We start from the raw sequence: 21,064 nt of genomic DNA, 5'->3' as shown, positions 1-21,064 counted from the left end.
CAGACAGACAGGAGCTAGGGCTAGCGTTATCTTGAAGGCTTCATTTACATGTTAGGGCACTGATACAATCTGTTTTCTGCGACCTGAGCTGGGGCTGTTGGCCATATCACCTACGAATAGCCTTTTTTATGTGGCTTGGCCTTCCTCACAGCATAGCTGCTGAGTTCTGTGGGCTGCCATAAGAAAATACCACAGACTGTGTGGCCCCAAGTGTCCCAAGAGAACCAGGTGGATGGAAGCTGTACTGCCTTTTATGATGTAGCCTCAAAAGTCATCTGACACTGCTTCCCTCATAGTCACAGGCCCCTCCAGATTCAGGAGAGGAAACAGAAGCCCTTCCCTCAGTGGGAGGGGTGTAACGTCATAGTGTAAGTGGGATGGGAAATTTTTTTGTGGCTATCTTGAAAAATACAATCTGCTACAGGTGGTAGCTGCTGAGAAAGTAGGGGCTGCTGCACATGGAGACATGGGTCAAGGTTGGTGTTTGAGATCAGGGTAATTAGACCAGGTTAAAATCCCATTTTGAAAAGTTCTCTAAAAGGCCTATTTTAAATGTGAGATTTCCTTACATGTGGCTGTAGTAAAACTGGTACCCATTCTCTTCATTTTATGGGCTTTCTCTCCATAGAAAATAAGTAGACAGTCTGAACAAAATGTATAATGGTATTTTTTAAAATCTTTTAAGTGTAAATATTATTACATATGTTGCAGTTGAAATACAAACAACTTTGTGAGTCCCATTTGAGAGAGATGGAAAGTCTTGAAAAGCTCATTCATTTTTCGATATTTTCCTTCAGAAAAATCCCATCTTTGACTTCTCATTCTTACCCCTTCTTCTCCAACATCCGTGTGTTCACAAAGTCCAGTCTTACTTTGCATATGTTAATAATCTTCCAAAATACTGATGAGATTGTGTAGCTCACAGCTCGGTTTTTTTGGCACTTTCCATTGCCTTCAGGACCTAGTCCAGACCACTCAGCCTACATTCAGGCTTCTCCACGTGCAGCCTACCTGTCTCTGTCCAGTCTTATATCACAGGGTTCCATATACCAATTATTCTTAACTCTTTTGGGGCTACATACCCCTCTGAAAATTTGGTTAAAACCAAGGACCCTTTCCCCAGAAAAATACACATACACAAAAGTTTGCATAGTGTCATGAGACTCATGGACTTCCTAAATCCCATCAGTGGACCCCATATTAAGAACTCTTGCTGGAGTGAAGATGTACAGTGGTTGTGGGGAATGAGATAATGTAGGTAAAATGCTTAGTGCCTGATGATAATAGTGAGTGTTCAATAAATGTTAGCAGCATTACCATGTTTCTTGTTGTTGTTAAGTCATCTCCAGCAAATAGAACAATTTGTTGTTCTTTAAACTTGTTTTTAAAGTGGCTTTGCTATTAAAAATTGCTCCACTTGGAATACTTTTGCCATTCCTCCTTCCCATCTTTTTTATCCACAGAAGGTCAACCCTTAAAACATAGCTCCAGTGTCCGTTCTTCCATGAAGTATTTCTTATCACCCCCAGTGGATGAGCAATCTCCTTTGACATTCCTCCCTAGAGCCCTTGATGTCCGTGCTGCCCACGTGGCACCAGCATGCACACTACATATGTTGCTCAGGTCTTCATTTGGCAGGTACTTACTGCTGTTTCATTAGCAGAGGGTCTTGTAGTAGGTACAGAGTTGTACAAGATAGAGCCCCTGTCCCAAGTGCAGGAAGTAAGAAGTGTGAATGGTACAAAGAACTGGGAATATTCAGTCAAGGAAGAGATTTCCATTTCACTGAGGCCTTCAGAGGAATCTTCCCAGAAGATAAGTTTGCCCTGGGTCTTGAAAGTCACGTAGAAGTGAAATAGCTGGGGTGTGGTGGTTAGACAGGGAGGACATTTTCTTTTATGTAAACCCTCAAACAGTCTTTGACATTTTTGGTTGTTTTTAAAGAGCCCTGTAATGATACCACAAACATGAACTTTCTCAACGTCCTGCCTCTTCCAGATGAACTTCATTCTGACCACCTACCTATCTTATATCTTAAATAGATCCAAAGTTGACCCTGCTGTCTGGGCTCTGGACCTCATCCTCTCCCACTCTCTCCATACTATTTTCAAACTCTCTTATCTTGCCCATTAGCCTGTATACATCCTCAAGTCTCTCCTTTTTTTTTTTTTTTTTTTTTTCCAAAACAAAATAACAACAACAGAGATTATTCCTTAGCAACTCTCTTAAGGGAAAATCTTAAGGGAAAAAGAAAAGATCATCCAGCTACTGTCCTCTTTCCTCCTTCGCCTCTCATATGCTTGACCTGCTGTTTTTTGCATCTGCCCCACCAGTTTGCCATAGCTGCTTCCACCAGGGCCATCAACAGTGTCCTGGTGTGCTACATTCAAATTCACTTTTCTCTTGGTCTCTTACCTGAACAGCATTCTTGTTCACTTGTTCATACTTGACCTCTTGTTCTCTGACTTGACAGCATTGTTCACTGTTGGCCACTCCCTTCTTCCTGATTTAATTTTCATGACCCACTTTTGTATGGCCTCTTCTGAGTTTCATCCAAGGTGCCTCTCCCCCACCTGACCTTAAATGTTGGGGTTTTCAGTCTGCACTCTCCCCAGGATGATTTTGTCCATTTCCACGGCTTCCTCTGCTGCCTGTATGCTGACAACTACCAAATCTTGTTTTTTTCTAGCCCAGGTATCTCTCCTGATTTCTAGACCCAAATAGACAACTAGATACTTCCATTTTGTTTTTTGGGGTTCTTTTTTAGCAAGAATGTCGCTCCGTCACACAGGCTGGATTGCAGTGGCAAGAACATGGCTCACTGCAGCCTTGACCTGGGCTCAAGGGATCTTCCTACCCCAGCCTGCCAAGCAGCTGGGACCACAGTCACATGCCACCATGCCCAGCTAATTTATTTTTTATTTTTTATTTTTTTTTGTGGAAGCAAAGTCTTCCTGTGTTGCCCAGGCTGGTCTTGAACTCCTGGGCTCAAGTGATCCTCCCACCTCAGCCTCCCAAATTAATGGGATTACAGGTGTGAGCCACTGTGCCCGGCCGATAGTTCCATTTTGGACAAGCCACAGATATCTCATACTCAGCATGCTCCAACTGACCATATTATGTTTTTAATATGTGCTTCCTTCTTAACTCCCTTTTTTGGAGAATGGTATCACTGTCCTGTTACTACATGAGTCAATTTTAAATTATATTGATTTAACATTTTAAAGATTTCTTGAAACGGTCTCTTCATCTTTATTGCCACTTCCTTAGGACTACAGATCCTCTTAGCACAACAGCCTTTCAACTGATTTTCATGCCTCCTTTCTTGACTCATATTCTCCATATTGCTCCCAGGGTCACCTTTCTAAAACAGAAATATAATCTTGTCACTCCTCCTTCAAACTTATCCAGTGACCCCCTCATCATCTTCACCACCCTGGGCACTATTGGCATTTGGGCTCATTCCTTGTGGTGGGGCTGTCTGTAATTGTAGGGTATTTAGCAGCACCCTGGCCTCTACCCACTAAGATGCCAGTAGCACCTCCTACCACCCAGTTGGGACAACCAAAAATGCCTCTAGACATTGACAGATGTTTCTGGGGGTACAAGGAGCAAAATGGTACCTTTTTGAGATCCACTGATCTATAGGATGAAACCCAAGTTTTTTTTAAACATGTATGCGAGGCTGTTTGTGGTCTGCCCCTGCTGCCTCTCCAGCGTCGTTTGTCCCCATATTTCCCGCTGTGCTCCAAGCAGGCCAGTTACTGTTAGATTGCTGAAAACTGTTGGTACTCCCTCGAGACTCCACTCTTTCGCCATGCTTTTCCCTTGCCAGAAACCCCGTAGCTCCCACCCACTACTCCTTTAGCTTGACTAACCTCCTTAACCCTCAGAATTCAGCTCAGAAGTGACCCTTCAAGAAACAGTTCTTGACTCTTTTAACCTGGATTAGATGTCAATCTGATGTGCTTTTGTCACACCCCCTCCTTCCCTTTCCTTGTTCCTCATGCAGCCTCATGTCTGTTTATCCCTTGTCTGTCTGCCCAGCAGTCAGTGAAAGCTGGATGGCAAAGACTGTGTTTTTCACCTCTCTGTCCTCAGCACAGAGGCTTGCCCCTAGTAGGCACTCAGTAAATGTCCACTGAATGAATGGTTGGTGCTCAATAAGTCTTTGTTCAATGAACAGTCTTCCTTGAAAACAGCTTCTTTTTTCAGCTTCTTCACTTTCCACCATTCCATCCTGTTTATGTAATTGAAAGAAAGCCAGTTGGTCAGTAGGTCAAGAAGCAGTCACCCCACAAAGCAAGAATTTTAAAGAAAAAAAAGTATGTCCATCCCATAAAAATCTATGGTGCTCGGCTTGCAGTGGAGCACAAATAGTTTTACATTGCGGTTGGTACTAGAAAGACAGGAACAAGAAATTGGACTGCAGTGGGAACACAGAAAAGAAACTACATTTTTTCTCCTGCAGCATATGGATTTCTCATTAGTCTATGTAAGGGAAAACCGGGGGCGGGAAGGGCTCAGCCACTGCAGCTGTCCACACTCTCTCCCCTCATCATTCTGCTGCCACCACACCTGGTCCCCAGAGACACCCTCACTTCTTAGCTATTTTGGCTTAGGTATGGACAAATCCCCTTGGTTCAGCAGAGACTAGCCTGGAATTTTTAAAAGAAACTTTGCTAGGAAACTAATGGGAAAAACAAAACAAAAGTAAAACAGGAAATAGAGTATAGAAATGATAAAAAAAAGTACAGAGTGCAGGAAAAAAATCCCTTAGCCTAAGATAACTGCAATCTAGTATTAGCATTACTTGACTCAATTTACCAGACACATACTTCCCCTGTTTTTTTCTTTGTTAGTTTCATTTTGCCATGATATTGTCTGTCTCTGGGGAGTTTGTATTGAAGTCCCACTTTTCGGTCTTTGGATGGTTTCCATCTTCTGCTCAAGAATCTGCTCTGTCTTCCTCTAGGGAAGAAATTGAAATTGGTGTTATTTTCTCATGTAGACAAGTTACTGATTTTCTCATATAGACAAATTACTTTCTCATATAGACAAGTTACTGATCATTTGGAGAAACAAGCTTTCCAACCTTTTTCTAAGGATAAAATAGCTCAATGGTTCCAAACACAATCTGAGGACAGATGCTAAGAGTTGATGATAAAGCTGTGACTTGCTTGGGGCGAAGTGAAAATCACAATGTCATGAATGGTTTTTAATGACACTGAAGGACTGACCCTTTCACTCTGGGCTTTTTTTTTCCCTTACCTTTTAGATGTTAAAATAGCAGATGTTGTGAGGCTTTTGCTTTGGTTTTGTTTTTTTATGCCCTTGGCAATATTAAAAGGTGATAACTGTAGGTGCCTCTAGTTTTAAAAAATTCTCCCTGGTCCTGAAATCTAAAACTCTGGCCAACAGATATTTTGTAAGACACTAAAGTATCCCATATTGTTTGTATGCTTTGTGGGTCATTTGAACCATTATTTTATAGGTAAATGTTTATTTTGCAATCCTCCCGACAGAGTATGCGGTGGTTAACTGTTTTCAAAGGCAAAGGATGCAGTTTTTGTAAGTCCGATGTTCTCATCTAAGGAACCAGATAGTTGCTGTAGTACAATCTTCATTTTCGGTATTCACTTATTCACTGAATATCAATAAATGTACTTACCATGCACTAGGTCCTAAGCAAATGCAAATATGAGTAAGTCATTGCCCCTGCCTTCAGGGAAATCCTAGACTAGGGAAGAAGATTGAGGTTTAAACAATGGAGCGGGCTGTGAGTATTCTGGGAGCCAGGGAGAAGAAAGTGCCTAGTTCTGTACTGGATAGCTTTACAGAGGAAATACATTTTGCCCAAGGAGTAGTGAAGGAAAGGCATTCTAGGCAGACATCTGCAGAGACTGGCAACCTGAATGAGTGTGCTGCATTAAGGAGACATTCCCAGCAACTTCAGCATGGGAACATGAGGAAGGGTGGCAGAAGATAAAGCCGAAAAGGCATTGCGGTAATTTCATATTCCACAGCTACCTGTTATTGAGGAAAGGACTTTCATACCTGCAGGCCAGAAAAAGGCCTGAGCAAGAAAGCACTATTTCATGATACCTTTATTCATTAGCTTCTCCTCACTTAATGGCTTTCACAATTGCCACTGTAATTTAATGTGGGTTAATGTCTTATGCTTGGATTCAAAGAGTTAACTACCAGAGAGCAGCACAAAGGAGACCTGACATATGCATTTTTGCTGAACCTAAACTTGCACTGAGCCCCAGGTGAGCCTCAGCTGCCATGAGAGCAGATGCCATGGTCGACATCCCTGGAGCTACAGACTTGGGAGCAGCGGGAGCCTGCCCACCTGGGGCCTGGCCTGCCCACATCTTTAGCACTGTGCTTAGGGCTGGATCCCTGCAGGGGAGAGATGGATAAAATCTCAGGGGTGTCCAGAGAAAATGGCCAAGAAACCATCATAAAGAAAGTGAAATGAAACAGGGTCAGGATGACTGCCTTTGGTCATCTTAACAGATTTCTTGAGACAGAGGCAGATGACTTACAGTGGGTTGTAGCAGTGGACTGAAAGAAAATTAGAAAGACTGATTTGGGCTCAATGTAAGAAATATGTTTTTTTATTTTTTTGAGACAGAGCCTCGCTCTATCACCCAGGCTGGAGTGCAGTGGCGCGATCTCAACTCACCACAACCTCTGCCTCCTGGGTTCAAGTGATTCTTCTACCTCAGCCTCCCAAGTAGCTGGGACTATAGGTGCGCATCACCACGCCCGGCTAATTTTTGTATTTTTAGTGGAGATAGGGTTCCACCGTGTTGGCCAGAATGGTCTCGATCTCCTGACCTTGTGATCCACCTGCCTCAGCCTCCCAAAGTGTTGGGATTGCAGGCATGAGCCATGGCCCCCGGCCAAGAAATAATTTTTTAGGAGCTTTTTTTTTTTCTTCTTATCATGTAGTGCTCTGAGATGAGTTTGACGAAATATGGAAGTTTTCTGACAGAAACAAGATAAATATATTCAGCTATGGAAATGTTGTCGAAAAAAATCCTATGTTGAAAAGACAGTTGGACCTCTGGAGCTCATTCCATCTTTTTTTTTTTTTCTTTTTTTTTCTTTTTTTGAGTTGGAGCCTGGCTCTGTCACCCAGGCTGGAGTGCAGCGGCATAATCTTACCTCACTGGAGCCTCTGCCTTCCGGGTTCAAGCGATTCTCCTGCCTCAGCCTCCAGAGTAGCTGGAACTACAGGCGCCCATCACCATGCCTGGCTAATTTTTGTATTTTTAGTAGAGATGGAGTTTCACCGTGTTGGCCAGGCTGACTTCAAACTCCTGACCTTAGGTGACCCGCCGACCTTGGCCTCCCAAAGTGCAGGGATTACAGGCGTGAGCCACCATGCCTGGCCCCATCTTTAATTTCTAAGAAATTTTACCTTTTTTTTTTTTTTCCATTTTTTGAGTATCTGACTCCTGACTTTACCACCCTTATCCTTACATTAGCCCAGTTAATTGTGAATTTCCTTGTTTTTTAGTATCTGATGAAAAGGATACCACAGAACCCAAGATACCAGCATGTCAAATCAAGACTGGACACTGGTGAGTAAAGATTAGAAAATTAGAATTTAAAAAAATCCAATAGCTAATTATTGACAGAAAGCAACCCTACATATCTGGTATAAATCACAGCTAAAAGTTTCTAACTATTTTGCCTGACGTCTTTCTGGGCTCAGGATTTATCCTTGAAAGATGTTTTCAGAGTATCAGTAAAATTTATATTTACATAATTTAGCTTATTATTCCTTACCACATAAGAAATATTGTAAACTGAGAAAATGAAATTCTAGAAATCAAAACCATTGTTCAATAAGTTTCAGGGCTTTAGCTAAATAAATATCAGGAGGTCAGCCTCTATTTTGGAATACTTTAAGTATATTCCTTTAAACTGGCAGTAATAGATTAGACACATGCATATTTGTTCAATGCAGTGTTTGCAAAGTGCTGACCATATGCCAAGTTATGGACCATGAGAGATGTAAAGATGAGTATGAATTGTGTTTTTTTTTTTTTCTAGTTAAAGAGTTTAGATCCAAGTGGAGGCAGACAGACTTGAATGAGTAACCGAAATACCAGTCAGAATTTAATTAGTGCTGCAGTGCAGGTAAAATGAACTGCTTATTTCCACGCTGTTCCCATTTTTCAGTGTTGTGATAGACTGCTGCACAGACCCTAATGGATTTTCCGTCTTGTGGGGTTTTGGTTGTTTGTTTTTGTTTTTGTCAACCTTTTAAAGCCTGCTGTGGAAAATTCACGTGATTAAAATGGTTTCGCTAGTGGATTGGGGTACTGTATGCCTTTAGCAATACCGAATTTTCCACCAGCAACCTCAAGACAATTGAGAAAAGTAAATGACGATGTTGACTTGGTTTAAATCATTTTGTTTATTTTGTTTCTCTTTCTCCAGTCTCCTTCAAAAAATCATTGGTTTCTTCATATAAAATAGACTTAAATTCAGTGTTTTAAATTCACCTCATTTGCAGATTGCTATTTCTTGGTACCCTTCATTCCGACATTTCCATGCCGTACAGATATTTATCCTTGCAAATATCCTGTTTGATGGGCAGGTGAAAATATTATCTCTGTCTTAGAAGAGGAGGAAATTGTGGCACGGGGATTTTGTGATTTATTCGGAGTTCAATAAAGGAGATAGAACTAGGATTATATACAGGATGAGGAAGTCAATATTGGAGATCTGGTGCCAAGTCTGGTGTACTGTTTCTTAGGCCGTACTGTTCCTGTATTTCCCCCAAGCCTTGTTTCTTCTGCCACAAAAACCCTCAACTCTTTCGTCTCTACCCATCTAACCCCTAATTGCAACTGTGATCCATGCTTCTGAAGTAAGTGATTCTGTGAGGTAAGCACCTAGATTTAAAATGCTGTATTTTTTCTGAGGAGTCTAAATATTATTTTATAGACTACTATAAAGGAAGGAATTTCTTTTGGAATCTGTATGCTTTCTTATAATTAAAACGTTAAGAGCTGAGGTTTATTTCAGATATATAGATTTGTCTATGCCTTCATAGTTTTTTTTTTTTTTTTTTTTTTCTTCTGGAAATTGAACTGGGATTTGTGAAGGACAGGTCCCTTCTTCCTCTTTAATTTCTCAATTCATAACCAGAATTTGACTCAATAATGGTGCCTAAGATTAATTTCATTTTTTTGATTTTGAGATAAAAGTATATCTGCTTTTTATAATATATATTAAATACGTATGTCCTTTTATATCCTGAGATTTTTAAACTGGCTTTTTTGTTAAACTTTTAATTTCAACATAATTGTAGATGCATATATATTTTGTAGACAATAATGCAGAAAGATTCCATGTGTACTTTATCCAGTTTCCCATAGAGGTAACATTTTGCAAAACTATAATGCACTATCACAACTGTGATATTGACATTTGATACATATAGTCAAGATACAGAACATTTCCATCACCACACGGATTCCTTATGTTGCCCTTTTATAGCCACATCCACTTTCTACTCCCACCCCTTTCTTAGCCCCTGCAATCACCAGTCTGTTCTACACTGCTGTAATTTTGTCATTTCACAAATGCTGTATAAGTGGAATCATACAGTATGCAACCTTTTGGATTGGCTTTTTCACTTAGCATAATTTTCTGGATATTCATCCAGGTTGTTGCACGTATCAGTAATTTGTTCCATTTTATTAACAGCTGGTATTCTCTGATATGAATGTACCAGGTTTAATTAACCGTTCACTTGTTGAAGGACATCGGGGTTGTTTCCACTTTTTGGTTATTAAAGTAAAAGTGCTATAAACACTCATGCACATAGTTTTGTTTGAACCTAAATCTTCATTTCTCTGGGTTAAGTGCTCAGGAGTACAATTGCTGGTCAGAATGTAGTTGCCCATGTAGTTTTTTGAGAAAATGCCAAGCTGTTTTTTAAAGTGACTGTACCATTTTACATTCCCACCAGCAATGGATGAATGATTCATTTTCTCCACATCCTTGTCAGCATTTGGTGTTGTCACCAGCTTTTATTTTGGCCGTTCTGATAGCTGTATGGTGGCATATGTCATTGCAGTTTTCTTTTGTTTTGTTTTGTTTTTTGAGACAGAATCTTACCCCGTCACCCAGGCTGGAGTGCAGTGGCATGATCTTGGCTCACTGCAACCTCTGCCTCCCGGGTTCAGGCAATTCTCCTGCCTTAGCCTTTCAAGTAGCTGGAATTACAGGTGCTCACCACCATGCCTGGCTAATTTTTGTACTTTTAGTAGAGATAGGGTTTCGTCATGTTGGCCAGGCTTGTCTCAAACTCCTGCCTCAAGTGATCCACCCGCCTTGGCTGGGATTACAAGCCTGAGCCACCGCACCCAGCCCATTGCAGTTTTAATTTGCATTTCCCTGTGGTAATGGTGAATATCTTTTCATGTGCTTATTTGATTTCTGTATACTTTCTTTGGTGAAATACCTGTTCATATCTTTTGCCTATGTTCTAATTAGTTTAGTTGCTTTTTTACTGTTGCGTTTTGAGAGCTCCTTATACATTCTAGCTACTAGTCCTTTGTCAGATATGCGGTTTGCAAATATTTTTTCCTAGTTCATAACTTGTCTTTTCATCGTCCTAACAGGGTCTTTGGAAGAACAAAAGTTTTTAATTTTGATGAGGTCCATTTTATCAGCTTTTCCTTTTATGGATCATGATTTTGTTGTCTAGTCTAAAAAGTCTTTGCCTGGCCTCGATCTCAATGATTTTTTTTTTTTTCTATCATGATTTTTTTTCTAAAAGTTTTATGTTTAAGTTCATGATAAACTTTGAGGTAATTTTTATATAAGAGATGTGACTCACATCAAGATTAAGTTTTGCTTATGGATATTCATTTGGTCTGGTGCCATTTGTTAAAAAGGTTACCTTTTCTCCATTTAATTTTGTGTTCACCTTTGTCAAAAATCAGTTGGGCATATTTATGTGGGTCTATTTCTGGGTTCTCTATTCTGATCCCATGATGCATGTGTCTGCCTTCTGCCAATACCATAGTATTGATTACTATAGCTGTATAGTAAATTGGATACTTAAAATTGGTTAGACTGACTATGCCCACTTTCTTTTTTTTTTTTTTTTTTTTGAGACAAGAGGCTTACTCTGTAGCCCAGGCTGGAGTGCAGTGGTGTGATCTCGGCCCACTGTAACCACTACTTCCCGGGCTCAAGCAATTCTCCCACCTCAGCCTCCCAAGTAGCTGGGACCACAGGCGGGCGCCACCATGCCCGGTTCATATTTTTGTATTTTTTGGTAGAGATGAGGTTCTACCATATTGGCCAGGCTGGTCATGAACGCCTGACCTCAAGTGATTCACCCGCCTCGGCCTCCCAAAGTGCTGAAATTACAGGCGTGTTCTACAGTGCCCAGCCTTTCTTTTTCTTTATACAGTTATTTTAGCTATTTTAATTCCCCTGCCTTTCCATATAAATTTTAGAATAATCATATTTACATTTACTTTTTAAATGCTGTGATTTTGATAGGAGTTGCATTAAGCCTGTTTATCAACATGGGGAGAATTGACATATTTACTATGTTGAGTAACCACTAATCTGCTTTCTGTATCTATGGATTTGTCTATTCTGAACATTTCATGTAGATGCAGTCGTACAGGATGTAGCCTTTGATGTCTGGCTTCTTTCACTTAGTGAAATGTTTTCAAGATTCATCTATGTTGTAGCATGTGTCAGTTCTTTACTCCTTTTTATTATCAAATAATCTTCTGTTGTATAGCTGTTCCACATTTTGTTTACCCACTCATCAGTTGATGGACATTTAGGTTGTTTACACTTACTGGACATAGTGCTGCTAAGAACATCAGTGTACAAATTTTTGTGTGAACATGTGTTTTTAATTCTCTTGGGCATATACCTAGGACTTGAATTGCTTTTCATATGGTAACTGTGTGTCTAATTTTTTGAGGAACTGCCAAACTGTTTTCCACAGCAGCCACACCACTTCACATTCCCAGCAGCAATGTAGGAGGGCTCTATTTTCTCCACATCATCACCAATGCTTGTTATTGTTCATCGTTTTGATTACCATTTTTGTAGCATGGTATGGTATATTTTTTGTGTGTGTGGGCATGAAATGGTATATTATTATGGCTTTGATTTGCATGTTCCTAATGACCAATAATGTTTGAGCACCTTTTTATGTCCTTTTTGGCATTTGTATATCTCCTATGGAGAAATGTCTATTCAAATCATTTGTCCATATTTACTTTGGGTTATTTTTCTTCTTATTTGTTGAGTTATAAGAGTTCTTTTGGCCGGGCACAGTGGCTCACACCTGTAATCCCTTTGGGAGGCCAAGGCAGGTGGATTGCCTTAGCTCAGGAATTCAAGACTAGTCTGGGCAACATGATGAAACCCCGTCTCTACTAAAATACAAAAAAATTAGCCAGGCGTGGCAGCGTGCACCTGTAGTCCCAGCTCCTCGGGAAGCTGAGGCAGAAGAATTGCTTGAACCCAGGAGACAGAGGTTGCAGTGAGCCAAGATTGCGCCACTGCACTCCAGCCTGGGTGACAGAGCAAGACTCCGTCTCCAAAAAATAAAAATAAAACAGAGTTGTTTTATATATTCTGGATACTAGAGTCTTGTCAGTAATATGATTTGCAAATATTTTCTCCCATTCTGTGGGTTGTCGAGGGTTTTCTTTTTCTTAGCTGGAGGAATAGCTAAGTACATCTACCCCATCTTTCTGGAAGCAGAAGTCTCCCAAACTAGTCTTGTAAAGCTTTTGGAAGGGCCAAAGTATGTTTCATTGCTTAAAACTCACAGTATTTTAAAGTCAGTGTGGGAGAGAAATCTTATTCTAGTGTTCAATTTTTTTTTTTGTTTCAAATTTAGAAATTATTCTAAAGTCAATTTAGGGGAGAGATTTTTATTTTAATGCCTATATTTCTGTGTGTTTTTGTGACTTACCTCCCTGTGTATTCAGAAAAAGTTTTCTACCGGGTGTGCAGCAGCCTATGTGTTACGTGCCAAGACACAGATCCCTACAGCCCTTTGGGTAGCCAACAGGGCCTGGATCAACCCAAACCCAGCATTGTATCCACATTGTATCATTGTATGAGTGTCATGAGGTGAAAAGGATGAAGAGTTAAGAAAACAGAAAAGGGACCTTATAGCCCAAGTAAGAGTACGGAGTTTCTACCTGTGGTATGCTTTTAAGCTGTGCAGTCAGAGCATTGAAAATAGGCACAGGAATGAGTAAGCATTTCTCATTTTTAGGCTAAATAGATGGGTCTTTCATCTTTTCTTACCAAACAGCAAGCAATTCAGAGTAATCACAAGAAATCAAGAATTTCGTGATATCTCCTGCCTTCACCCAAATCACCTTCTACTGAGTTCTTCAAAGACTGCTATCTTCCTCCTGGGTAAAGATTATTTTTTTGTTTTTCTACCTCTGGCTCTGCTTCTCATATGAACTCAAACACTGATGTGCGGCCATGGCTAGAAATCTCAGAATTATTTTGAACTTCAAATATTTCTTTTGTTCCATAGGTGCCTGTGTGTGTCTTACCAGCTCCCCAGCACTGCCAGACTGTGCCATGAATGGATTATGCTTCTGATGAAATCCCTGGCTGCGTTTTGTTCAGTCAGCACCGCAGGGTTCTTGTATATTCTCAAGCACCCTCTCTGGGTTTCTGTTTTGCAGCACCGCAGGCTGATTAAGGGACACTTGCCAAACCGCAGGGCTCTCCCTTTGTTAGTCCCCATCGCCTTTCATTGGCTGCGTTGTCCTTTCATTTCTGTCTATACTCAATCTAATTTCCAGTTTCTTTCGCTTTCTGAAATTCTGTAGGCTGTCTGCACTCAGTCTTTTCTAGCCTTATTTTTGTCTTTTTAAAAATTCACCTTCCTTTTATTATCTCTAGACAAACTATTCATTCCCTCTTTTCTTCTTTAGGCTTTACTTTTCCTGAATATTTGCTAATAGCCTTGATTGTAAGCATCAAACTCATTATAGACTAGGCACTCTTCATTTTTATTTGTTGTTTAATTCTGTTCCTTCCGTCAAAGGAAGAAATGTATGTGAAAGGCTTTTATAAACCAGAAAGCACTATACACACATATCACTTATTGAGGTTAACAAAGGACCACTGTGCCTCTTTTCATGCTTTCTGCTCTTCCGAGCCAAGAGAACTTCTCCATAGAGGAGGGAAATATTGAAGAAAAATAAAGCCATGGAGTTGTCTCTTAGCAACTGAGTTCGTGCCTTATAAATCTCATCTACTTTAGATTACTGCTGCACAAAATCACTTGCTTTTCTTATTGGCTCTGTATAAATAATGTTATTAAATTATAGGAAAACAATGGAAAAAATCTAATGAATAACTCATTCATTTAATCAGTTGTACTCTGTCTTTGCATAGCACTATTGATATAGTTGGCTTATTTCTTCCTCTTGAGTCTAATTGTAAAGTTTTGTTATATATCTTTTATCAGAACTTTAGTTGTAAGTAAACAAAGTAGAAGCTAAATTCTACCTTATACATTTCTAGGTTGCTTAAGTTGTGAAGCAATATGAGTCATATATGTAGCACATAACATATGCTGTGTATAAGTCAAGTTGTACATAGTTTAAAGAAAATCAGGTATGCAGAAACTCAGACCAAATTGGGAAGTATTTGCATTATAAAATAACTCATTATAAGGATTTCTCAGATAGTAGATCTCCATAGTATATTTCGTTCATTTCATTCAGCAAATGTATATTTTTCCTTTTTATTTATTTATTTATTTATTGAGACGAAGTCTCGCTCTGTTGCCCAAGCTAGAGTGCAGTGGTGGGATCTCGGCTCACTGCAACCTCTGCCTCCCGGGTTCAAGCGATTCTTCTGCCTCAGCCTCCTGAGTACCTGGGACTACAGGTGCACACTACCATGCCTGGCTAATTTTTATATTTTTAGTAGAGATGGGGTTTTACTATTTATTATTTATAAATTAGTAATTTGTAAATATAAATTTACTATTTAATATTGGTCAGACTGGTCTCGAACTCCTGACCTCATGATCCTCCCGCCTTGGCCTCCCAAAGTGCTGGGATTACAGGCATGAGCCACCACGCCCAGCCTATTTATTTCTTTATTTCTTTATTTTTTATACAGATGGGGCTCTCACTGTTGGCCAGGGTGGTCTTGAACTCCTGGCCTCGAGCAATCCTTCCACCTCAGCCTCCCAAAGTGCTGGGATTACAGATGTGAGCTACCACGCCTGGCTTTTTTTTTTTTTTCTTGAGATAGAGTCTCACTCTGTCACCCACATTGTAGTGCAGTGGCACATTCTTGCTCACTGCAACCTCCCCTTCTAGGACTCAGGTGATACTCCTACCTCAACCTCTCAAGTAGCTGGGACTACAGGGATGCACCACCATGCCTGGCTAATTTGTGTGTATGTGTGTGTTTTGTAGAGACAAGGTCTCACTATATTGCCCAGGCTGGTCTGGAACTCCTGTGCTCAAGCAATCCTGCCTCCTCAGCCTCCCAACATGCTGGGATTACAGGCATGAGCCAGTGCACCTGACCATCATTCAGCAAATATTTTTTAGTGTCTCCTATGCTAGACAATGGAAGGGATAAAGATTGTGCACGCATGCGTGTTGTGTGTGTGTGTGTGTGTGTGTGTGTACGTGCCCATAAATAGTCTTTGGCTTTCTGTCTAGTAAGGTAGGTAAGACAATACAGTGATAAATGCCTTGTGAGTTGTAAGCCGAGTGCTGTAGAAGCTCAGAGGAGGGGAAGGTCAATTCCTGCTGGGTGGGCTATTATGAGTATGTGGCAAGGTGATACGTTAGAGAATGGAAGACCAAGAGTTTGTCAAGTTAAGTAATTAAGGCAACATTAAGAAGTAGTGAGTTGGTGTCCAGTGCTACAGCAAGGAGTTTCAGCTTTAGTTAGGACACAATGGGGAGCCACTGACTTTTTTTTTTTCTTTTTGATCAAAAAGTCTTATCTGGGAAAATGTATCTGGCAGTAATGTGTAATTTCAATTAAAAAAAAAATTGGTTCTTGGATAGTCTTTTAGGCTCCTTTTGTATGAAACAAAGCCATGTTTATAAATAAGTGAATTATGAAATGGATTCATTTCCAATCTTTTTAAAAGGTAGTCAGAAACTATTTTCAGATGCAATTAGATACAGTAAGATAGGCTACGTAGTTAAGATATAAGCAGTTTACAAAGTGGGATAAAATGCCACTTTTCATAATTTCTCAAACCATTTTAGGGGTATTTTGTGTCAGCCATCCTGCTATCTCATTTGTCCAATTAAAACAAGGAAGAAATCCTCCATTCTCCTTTTTTCCCCATTCTTGGATAGAATGAATGTCTGTAGTGAAAAGAACTCATCAGTAGTCCTCTCAGATTTGTTCTGAATTTCACCAAATATTTGTATAATTCTGCAAAAAACGTTTGTTTCTCAGCCTTCTCCTTTAGGAAGAAAACAAATAGTGGGCGTGATGGCCTACCTCCCTACATTGTGGTGAGGGTCAGCTGATACAAGATAAAGTGTTAAGTGTAATTACCCTGAAATGTTTGTAATTAATGGAGAAATGAAGTGTAGACACTTTGTTAGTGGAAACCACTGTGGTTTGGAAATGCAGTGTTTCAATAATAAAGACTGGATGAATAAGGTTGTGGTTTGGAAATGCAGTGTTTCAATAATAAAGACTGGATGAATAAGGTTGTGGTTTGGAAATGCAGTGTTTCAATAATAAAGACTGGATAAATAAGATTGGCTACTAGTGTTTTCCATTCCTCAGGGAATTTACAACACAAGATGATCCCCACCTCTCACTATTAAGGAAGTAGCATTTCCTACAAATTTACCTCATGATTAATTGTGGTTTTTTACAACACAACAAGAAAAGATGTGTTTTTCAGGAGGTTGGAAATGAGAATCCTGGCTTAGTTACTAACTTGCCATGCCATCAGACAAATCAGGTGATCCTTTTTGTCCCTCATTTTCTGACTAGATTGCCTAAAGCTTCCCTAGCTGAAAGAAACTACCTGCCACGTCAATAACACGCAACTGTGGGTGACTCAGGGACATATAACCTAAAGCTACTGGGTAAAATATTTTAAGAACGAGACTTGGGAAGCTGAACAGGATATTGATTTGCCGTCTTCTTCCCCCATTGTATTGACCAGGCAGGTCCACGCCTGAGTTCAGAGTTGCAGTGGGCAGGAGAGATGTGTGTGTCCAGGAAGAAATCGTGGCTTCTGCTCTGAAGATCTGGTCACATCTCAGGTCAATTGCAGTCTGAAGAACCTAAGAAAGACTGTATTTGGTTCTAATCTTGGTGATTTGAGCCTCTTCTGAGAGGTAGTCAGCGTCCCTCTTGAGAAGGCTTAGGCCTTCCTAGTAGCCCTGACTGCCTTCATTTCTCTTGGAACTTCCAGGTCCAGGCCTACTCTGAATCCTCCTTTCTGGTCCTGGATACAGAGAGTGTGTGTCTTAAGACCAAAAAAAAGAAAAGAAAAGGAAAACAATGGTAGATTTTATTCCATGGTGAATTCATGGTAAAGATTTAATAATAGCCAAAGAAATAAGTTGTTTTTTTTAAAATGTATTTTGGGTTTCAGAGCAAGGAGTTTCTTTTTCTACCTCTCACCCAAATGTGAAGAAAAGTTCAGAATAGTCCTTGAAAATGTCAGTTCACGCTACTATTAATTGAAAGCATTTCTTTTATCTGATACTGGGGCTGCATCTGACGAGATCCTCTCCAGGCTTAAAAAGCTAGGAGCACAGTTTTAGAAATGAGAAATTATTTTGAATGTTTTCCTTTTGCCATACCAGAAAGAGCTTGCTGCATTGAATTGAATCAAATCAAAGCACACCCAGTAAAAAATAATAGCCCCTGGCGTGACAGCTAGAATTTAGTTGGAAACCAGAAGGTTCCTGGCTGAGTTTTTTAAGTCTGAAAACCTCCAAACCACCTTGGCCAGTACCTAGTATTGTAGACACATACTGTAAAACATGAGGGCTGGGGGCTCTCTGCAGTGGCGAGAATCTGCTGTTGTTTCTCAGCACATCAAATCTATGGTGAATACTAGTGTGTAGACTGCGTAGTCTAGTTCAGACTGCAACGTGAGCATGAATAGTAGAAGAGCAAGTTCAGGAAAGAGAAGGAAACTGTGAAGACAAAGCCGAGAGGAGAGGGTTGCTTGGGTAACCACAAAGGCACATTTTAGACATTCAAAGAACACTGCCTCCTTTTTGCTCCTCTTCTATATATCTTCCCCACAAAAAGATCATCAGCAGGGGCAGGGGAGAAAAAAGGGGAGAAAAGCCTAGACTTGAAAACAAATTGATAGAAAATGATCATCTGTATCTCCTGGATCTTCTCAATGTTTTGGGGGTATGCATCCCAGCTTAAACACATTCTACCAAAACATTTCGCTCAGCTCTGCAACTTTTAATAATGCTGTATTATCCAAAAGATTTTACTGTGTGTGGCCTGTATGCTGCTGTCCAGAATCCCTAAGAACAGGACAGGAAAGCTTAGGGGATACTTTTCCTCCATTCTGTTTCCACAGTGGTGCTCATTTGCTTCCATTTAAAGTATATCTAAAACCCTTATTTTCTTTTTAGGTAACAGTATGACTAAATATACTGAGAAGCTCGAAGAGATTAAGAAAAGTAAGTAACACTCTTAATAATGGTTTGGGAAAATGGAAGTCTATAGTTGTTCTGTAAGTTGGTTCTTAACTAACAATTGTGTTCTACAGCTGACAGGCACAGAGAACTATGGATGATCCGATAAGCCTAGCAGGTGCCTCAAGGGCTGTGGGAGATCCTGGGTGCTGTACTGGGCTGCTCCTTAGATTGTGGCCTGTAGGCCTAAATTCTGCCCTACTTCTATCCCATAGGAGACATTGGTGTTGGCCTGTGGAGTCAGATCTGGTGGAATGAGCTCGGGTTAAGCTTCTAGTGTCATTGTACTGCAATCTTCATGCCCTTCTTCAAGATATTTCATCTTTTCTGTCTTATTTTGTCTCTATTTGAGATAGGGGTAATAATATCTTCCTTCAGAACATTCTTGTATGTATAAATGAGAGTATTCATGGAAGACAGGGACGTGAGAACTTAGTGTTATGTATTATCAATTCATTGCAGTCTGTTTTCTTTTAATTAAAAATCATATTTCATCTACGTCCTTTTAAAAAGCTAGTCTGCAAAGATATGCTACCAGTCATTGAGTGCGTTGCCCTTGCGAAAATCATAATTTTCAATCTGCATCCAAAACTGATGTAAAGTGTACACTTCAAGGCCAGAATTAAGGAAGAAGTAGAAACATCTATTTTCTAAGATGGATTTGCTCTTATCTTGAATAAGAGAACCCAGTGCTAGGGGATATGTAGTTAATGGTGGTAAAGAGGTACTCTGATTGATCATAGTTCAGGACTTGGCTGCGGTAATGTACATCTTCTTGTAAGAGAAAATTGCACATCAAGAATACATCAGAACATTTTCTTTTCTTACACAGCAGACCTTTTTATTTGAAATCAAAGTTCCATTTGAAGTGCTGTAATATTGGGAAACCCCAACCAATAGATGTGGTCTCAGGAGCCGTTTTATGCTGTGTTTTCATTTGCCATGTTCAGCTATAAGGGCTAATGCTACAGACTTCTTAAAAATATGTAATGCCACAGTATCCTTCTCTCTTCTTCCTAAACATTTTATATTACATAAGTATATGTATTTTAAATATTTATATAAAATATATACTTTTAAACTCTGGAGAAAGATCGCATTTACTCACCTATACTTCATTGTTGCCATCCTTAACTCATCCAAGGCAGGCAGAATCCAGCTGTCCTGCTTCTTTTGGGGTTTGTCGGCTCTGTCACCTTTCATCCATTTGCAGCTGAGTGTGAGTTCACATGTCCTCACTAGAAATTTGTCCCATAAAAATGTCCCATTCCGCCCAGGTTGCCAGAACCTCACTTAGAACATTTCCTCAAAGTACAGTGTGGTTTCTTTTAATATCTAAACTTTACGTGGAGGTGATCTCCCAGAAGAAATACCCTTGAAACAGAGCCTTGAAAATGCTCACTTCACTTTCCCTCCGTAGGAGTGGAGGGCTTCCTTTTAGTAGAGCAGGAGATTCCTGTTAACCCCATTTCACACACTTTGTGCTGATTCCCTGACAGAATTGCTTTAGATTCTGGTTTGGCATCTACATTTTGGAAGATATTTCCTTCTCTTTCCCCATTTTCTGTTGTAAGTATTCTTTGGGGTTGAAAGGGAAGAGAATATTCCCTTGTTTCATGATACCCTAGACCCATCACTTTACTCAGATTACCTTAGATGCCATTTCTTTCTGTGAAACCACAAACCTTGTTCTGTTACTTCCTTTGATTTGTCTTCCACTGTGAGCCCAACTTCCCTTTGCTAATAACGCGTTTCAACAGAACCCTGAAAATGCAGAAATCCTTTGTAATCTGAATATGCTTTCAACTCTACCTGGGGAAAATAGACACTCTATGTCTATTGACAATTTACAAAGCCCATTCTTGGTTTCTGGTGGTTAGATGACACTAGTTGGACCCAGCGTGAAACATCCTAGATAGTCAGGTCTCTGTCCTTCCAGTAACTCGAGAGAGACAGACTTAGAACCTAGACTTACTGGAGAAGAAAACCTTTATAACATATCTGAAACAAGGATTGTCTTCAACACAGAGTTTGGGCGAAGACACACAGCAGAAGCTCCATTCTTAAAGCTCTGTTCGCTCTTGCAAGGACAGACTGACAGAGCCTTCCAAATCATCCTTTTTATAAAAATTTAAACTTACTTTAAAACATCTAGTTTGATCTTTCATCTCTGAGTAATCATGTCAGAAAGTCCTACTGACGGCTGTCCTTCTAAACCAGAACCAGGTACGTAGAGTTCAGGTTCAAATATTTAGGGGGCTTCTAGTGCTTGTGCAGAAGATAGTAGAAATGCCAATCTTTAGGATAAAGCAGTCTTTTTTTGTTTGTTTGTTTAAATT

At 40.0% G+C, this 21,064-nt stretch overlaps 1 protein-coding gene across 20 annotated transcripts in view; it reads left to right on the top strand.

The window, feature by feature from the left end:
* The window catches only part of CEP41 (centrosomal protein 41), a 48,996-nt gene that overhangs the window by 9,802 nt on the left and 18,130 nt on the right, over positions 1-21,064 (top strand). For 4 of the 20 annotated variants that reach the window (XM_017875077.1, XM_017875070.1, XM_017875085.1 and 1 more), the window contains exons 2-3: positions 7,532-7,595; positions 18,663-18,710. In XM_017875077.1, the coding sequence (XP_017730566.1) occupies positions 7,532-7,595; positions 18,663-18,710 (112 nt within the window). The other 16 variants (XM_017875087.1, XM_017875080.1, XM_017875071.1 and 13 more) reach the window with 14 other exon arrangements.

Source organism: Rhinopithecus bieti, unplaced genomic scaffold (assembly GCF_001698545.2).
Source record: "Rhinopithecus bieti isolate Rb0 unplaced genomic scaffold, ASM169854v2 scaffold_8783, whole genome shotgun sequence".
In the NCBI taxonomy this organism is placed as follows: domain Eukaryota; kingdom Metazoa; phylum Chordata; class Mammalia; order Primates; family Cercopithecidae; genus Rhinopithecus; species Rhinopithecus bieti.
The sequence above is the reverse complement of the archived record's forward strand: the minus strand, read 5'-3'. Positions and strand labels throughout refer to the sequence as shown.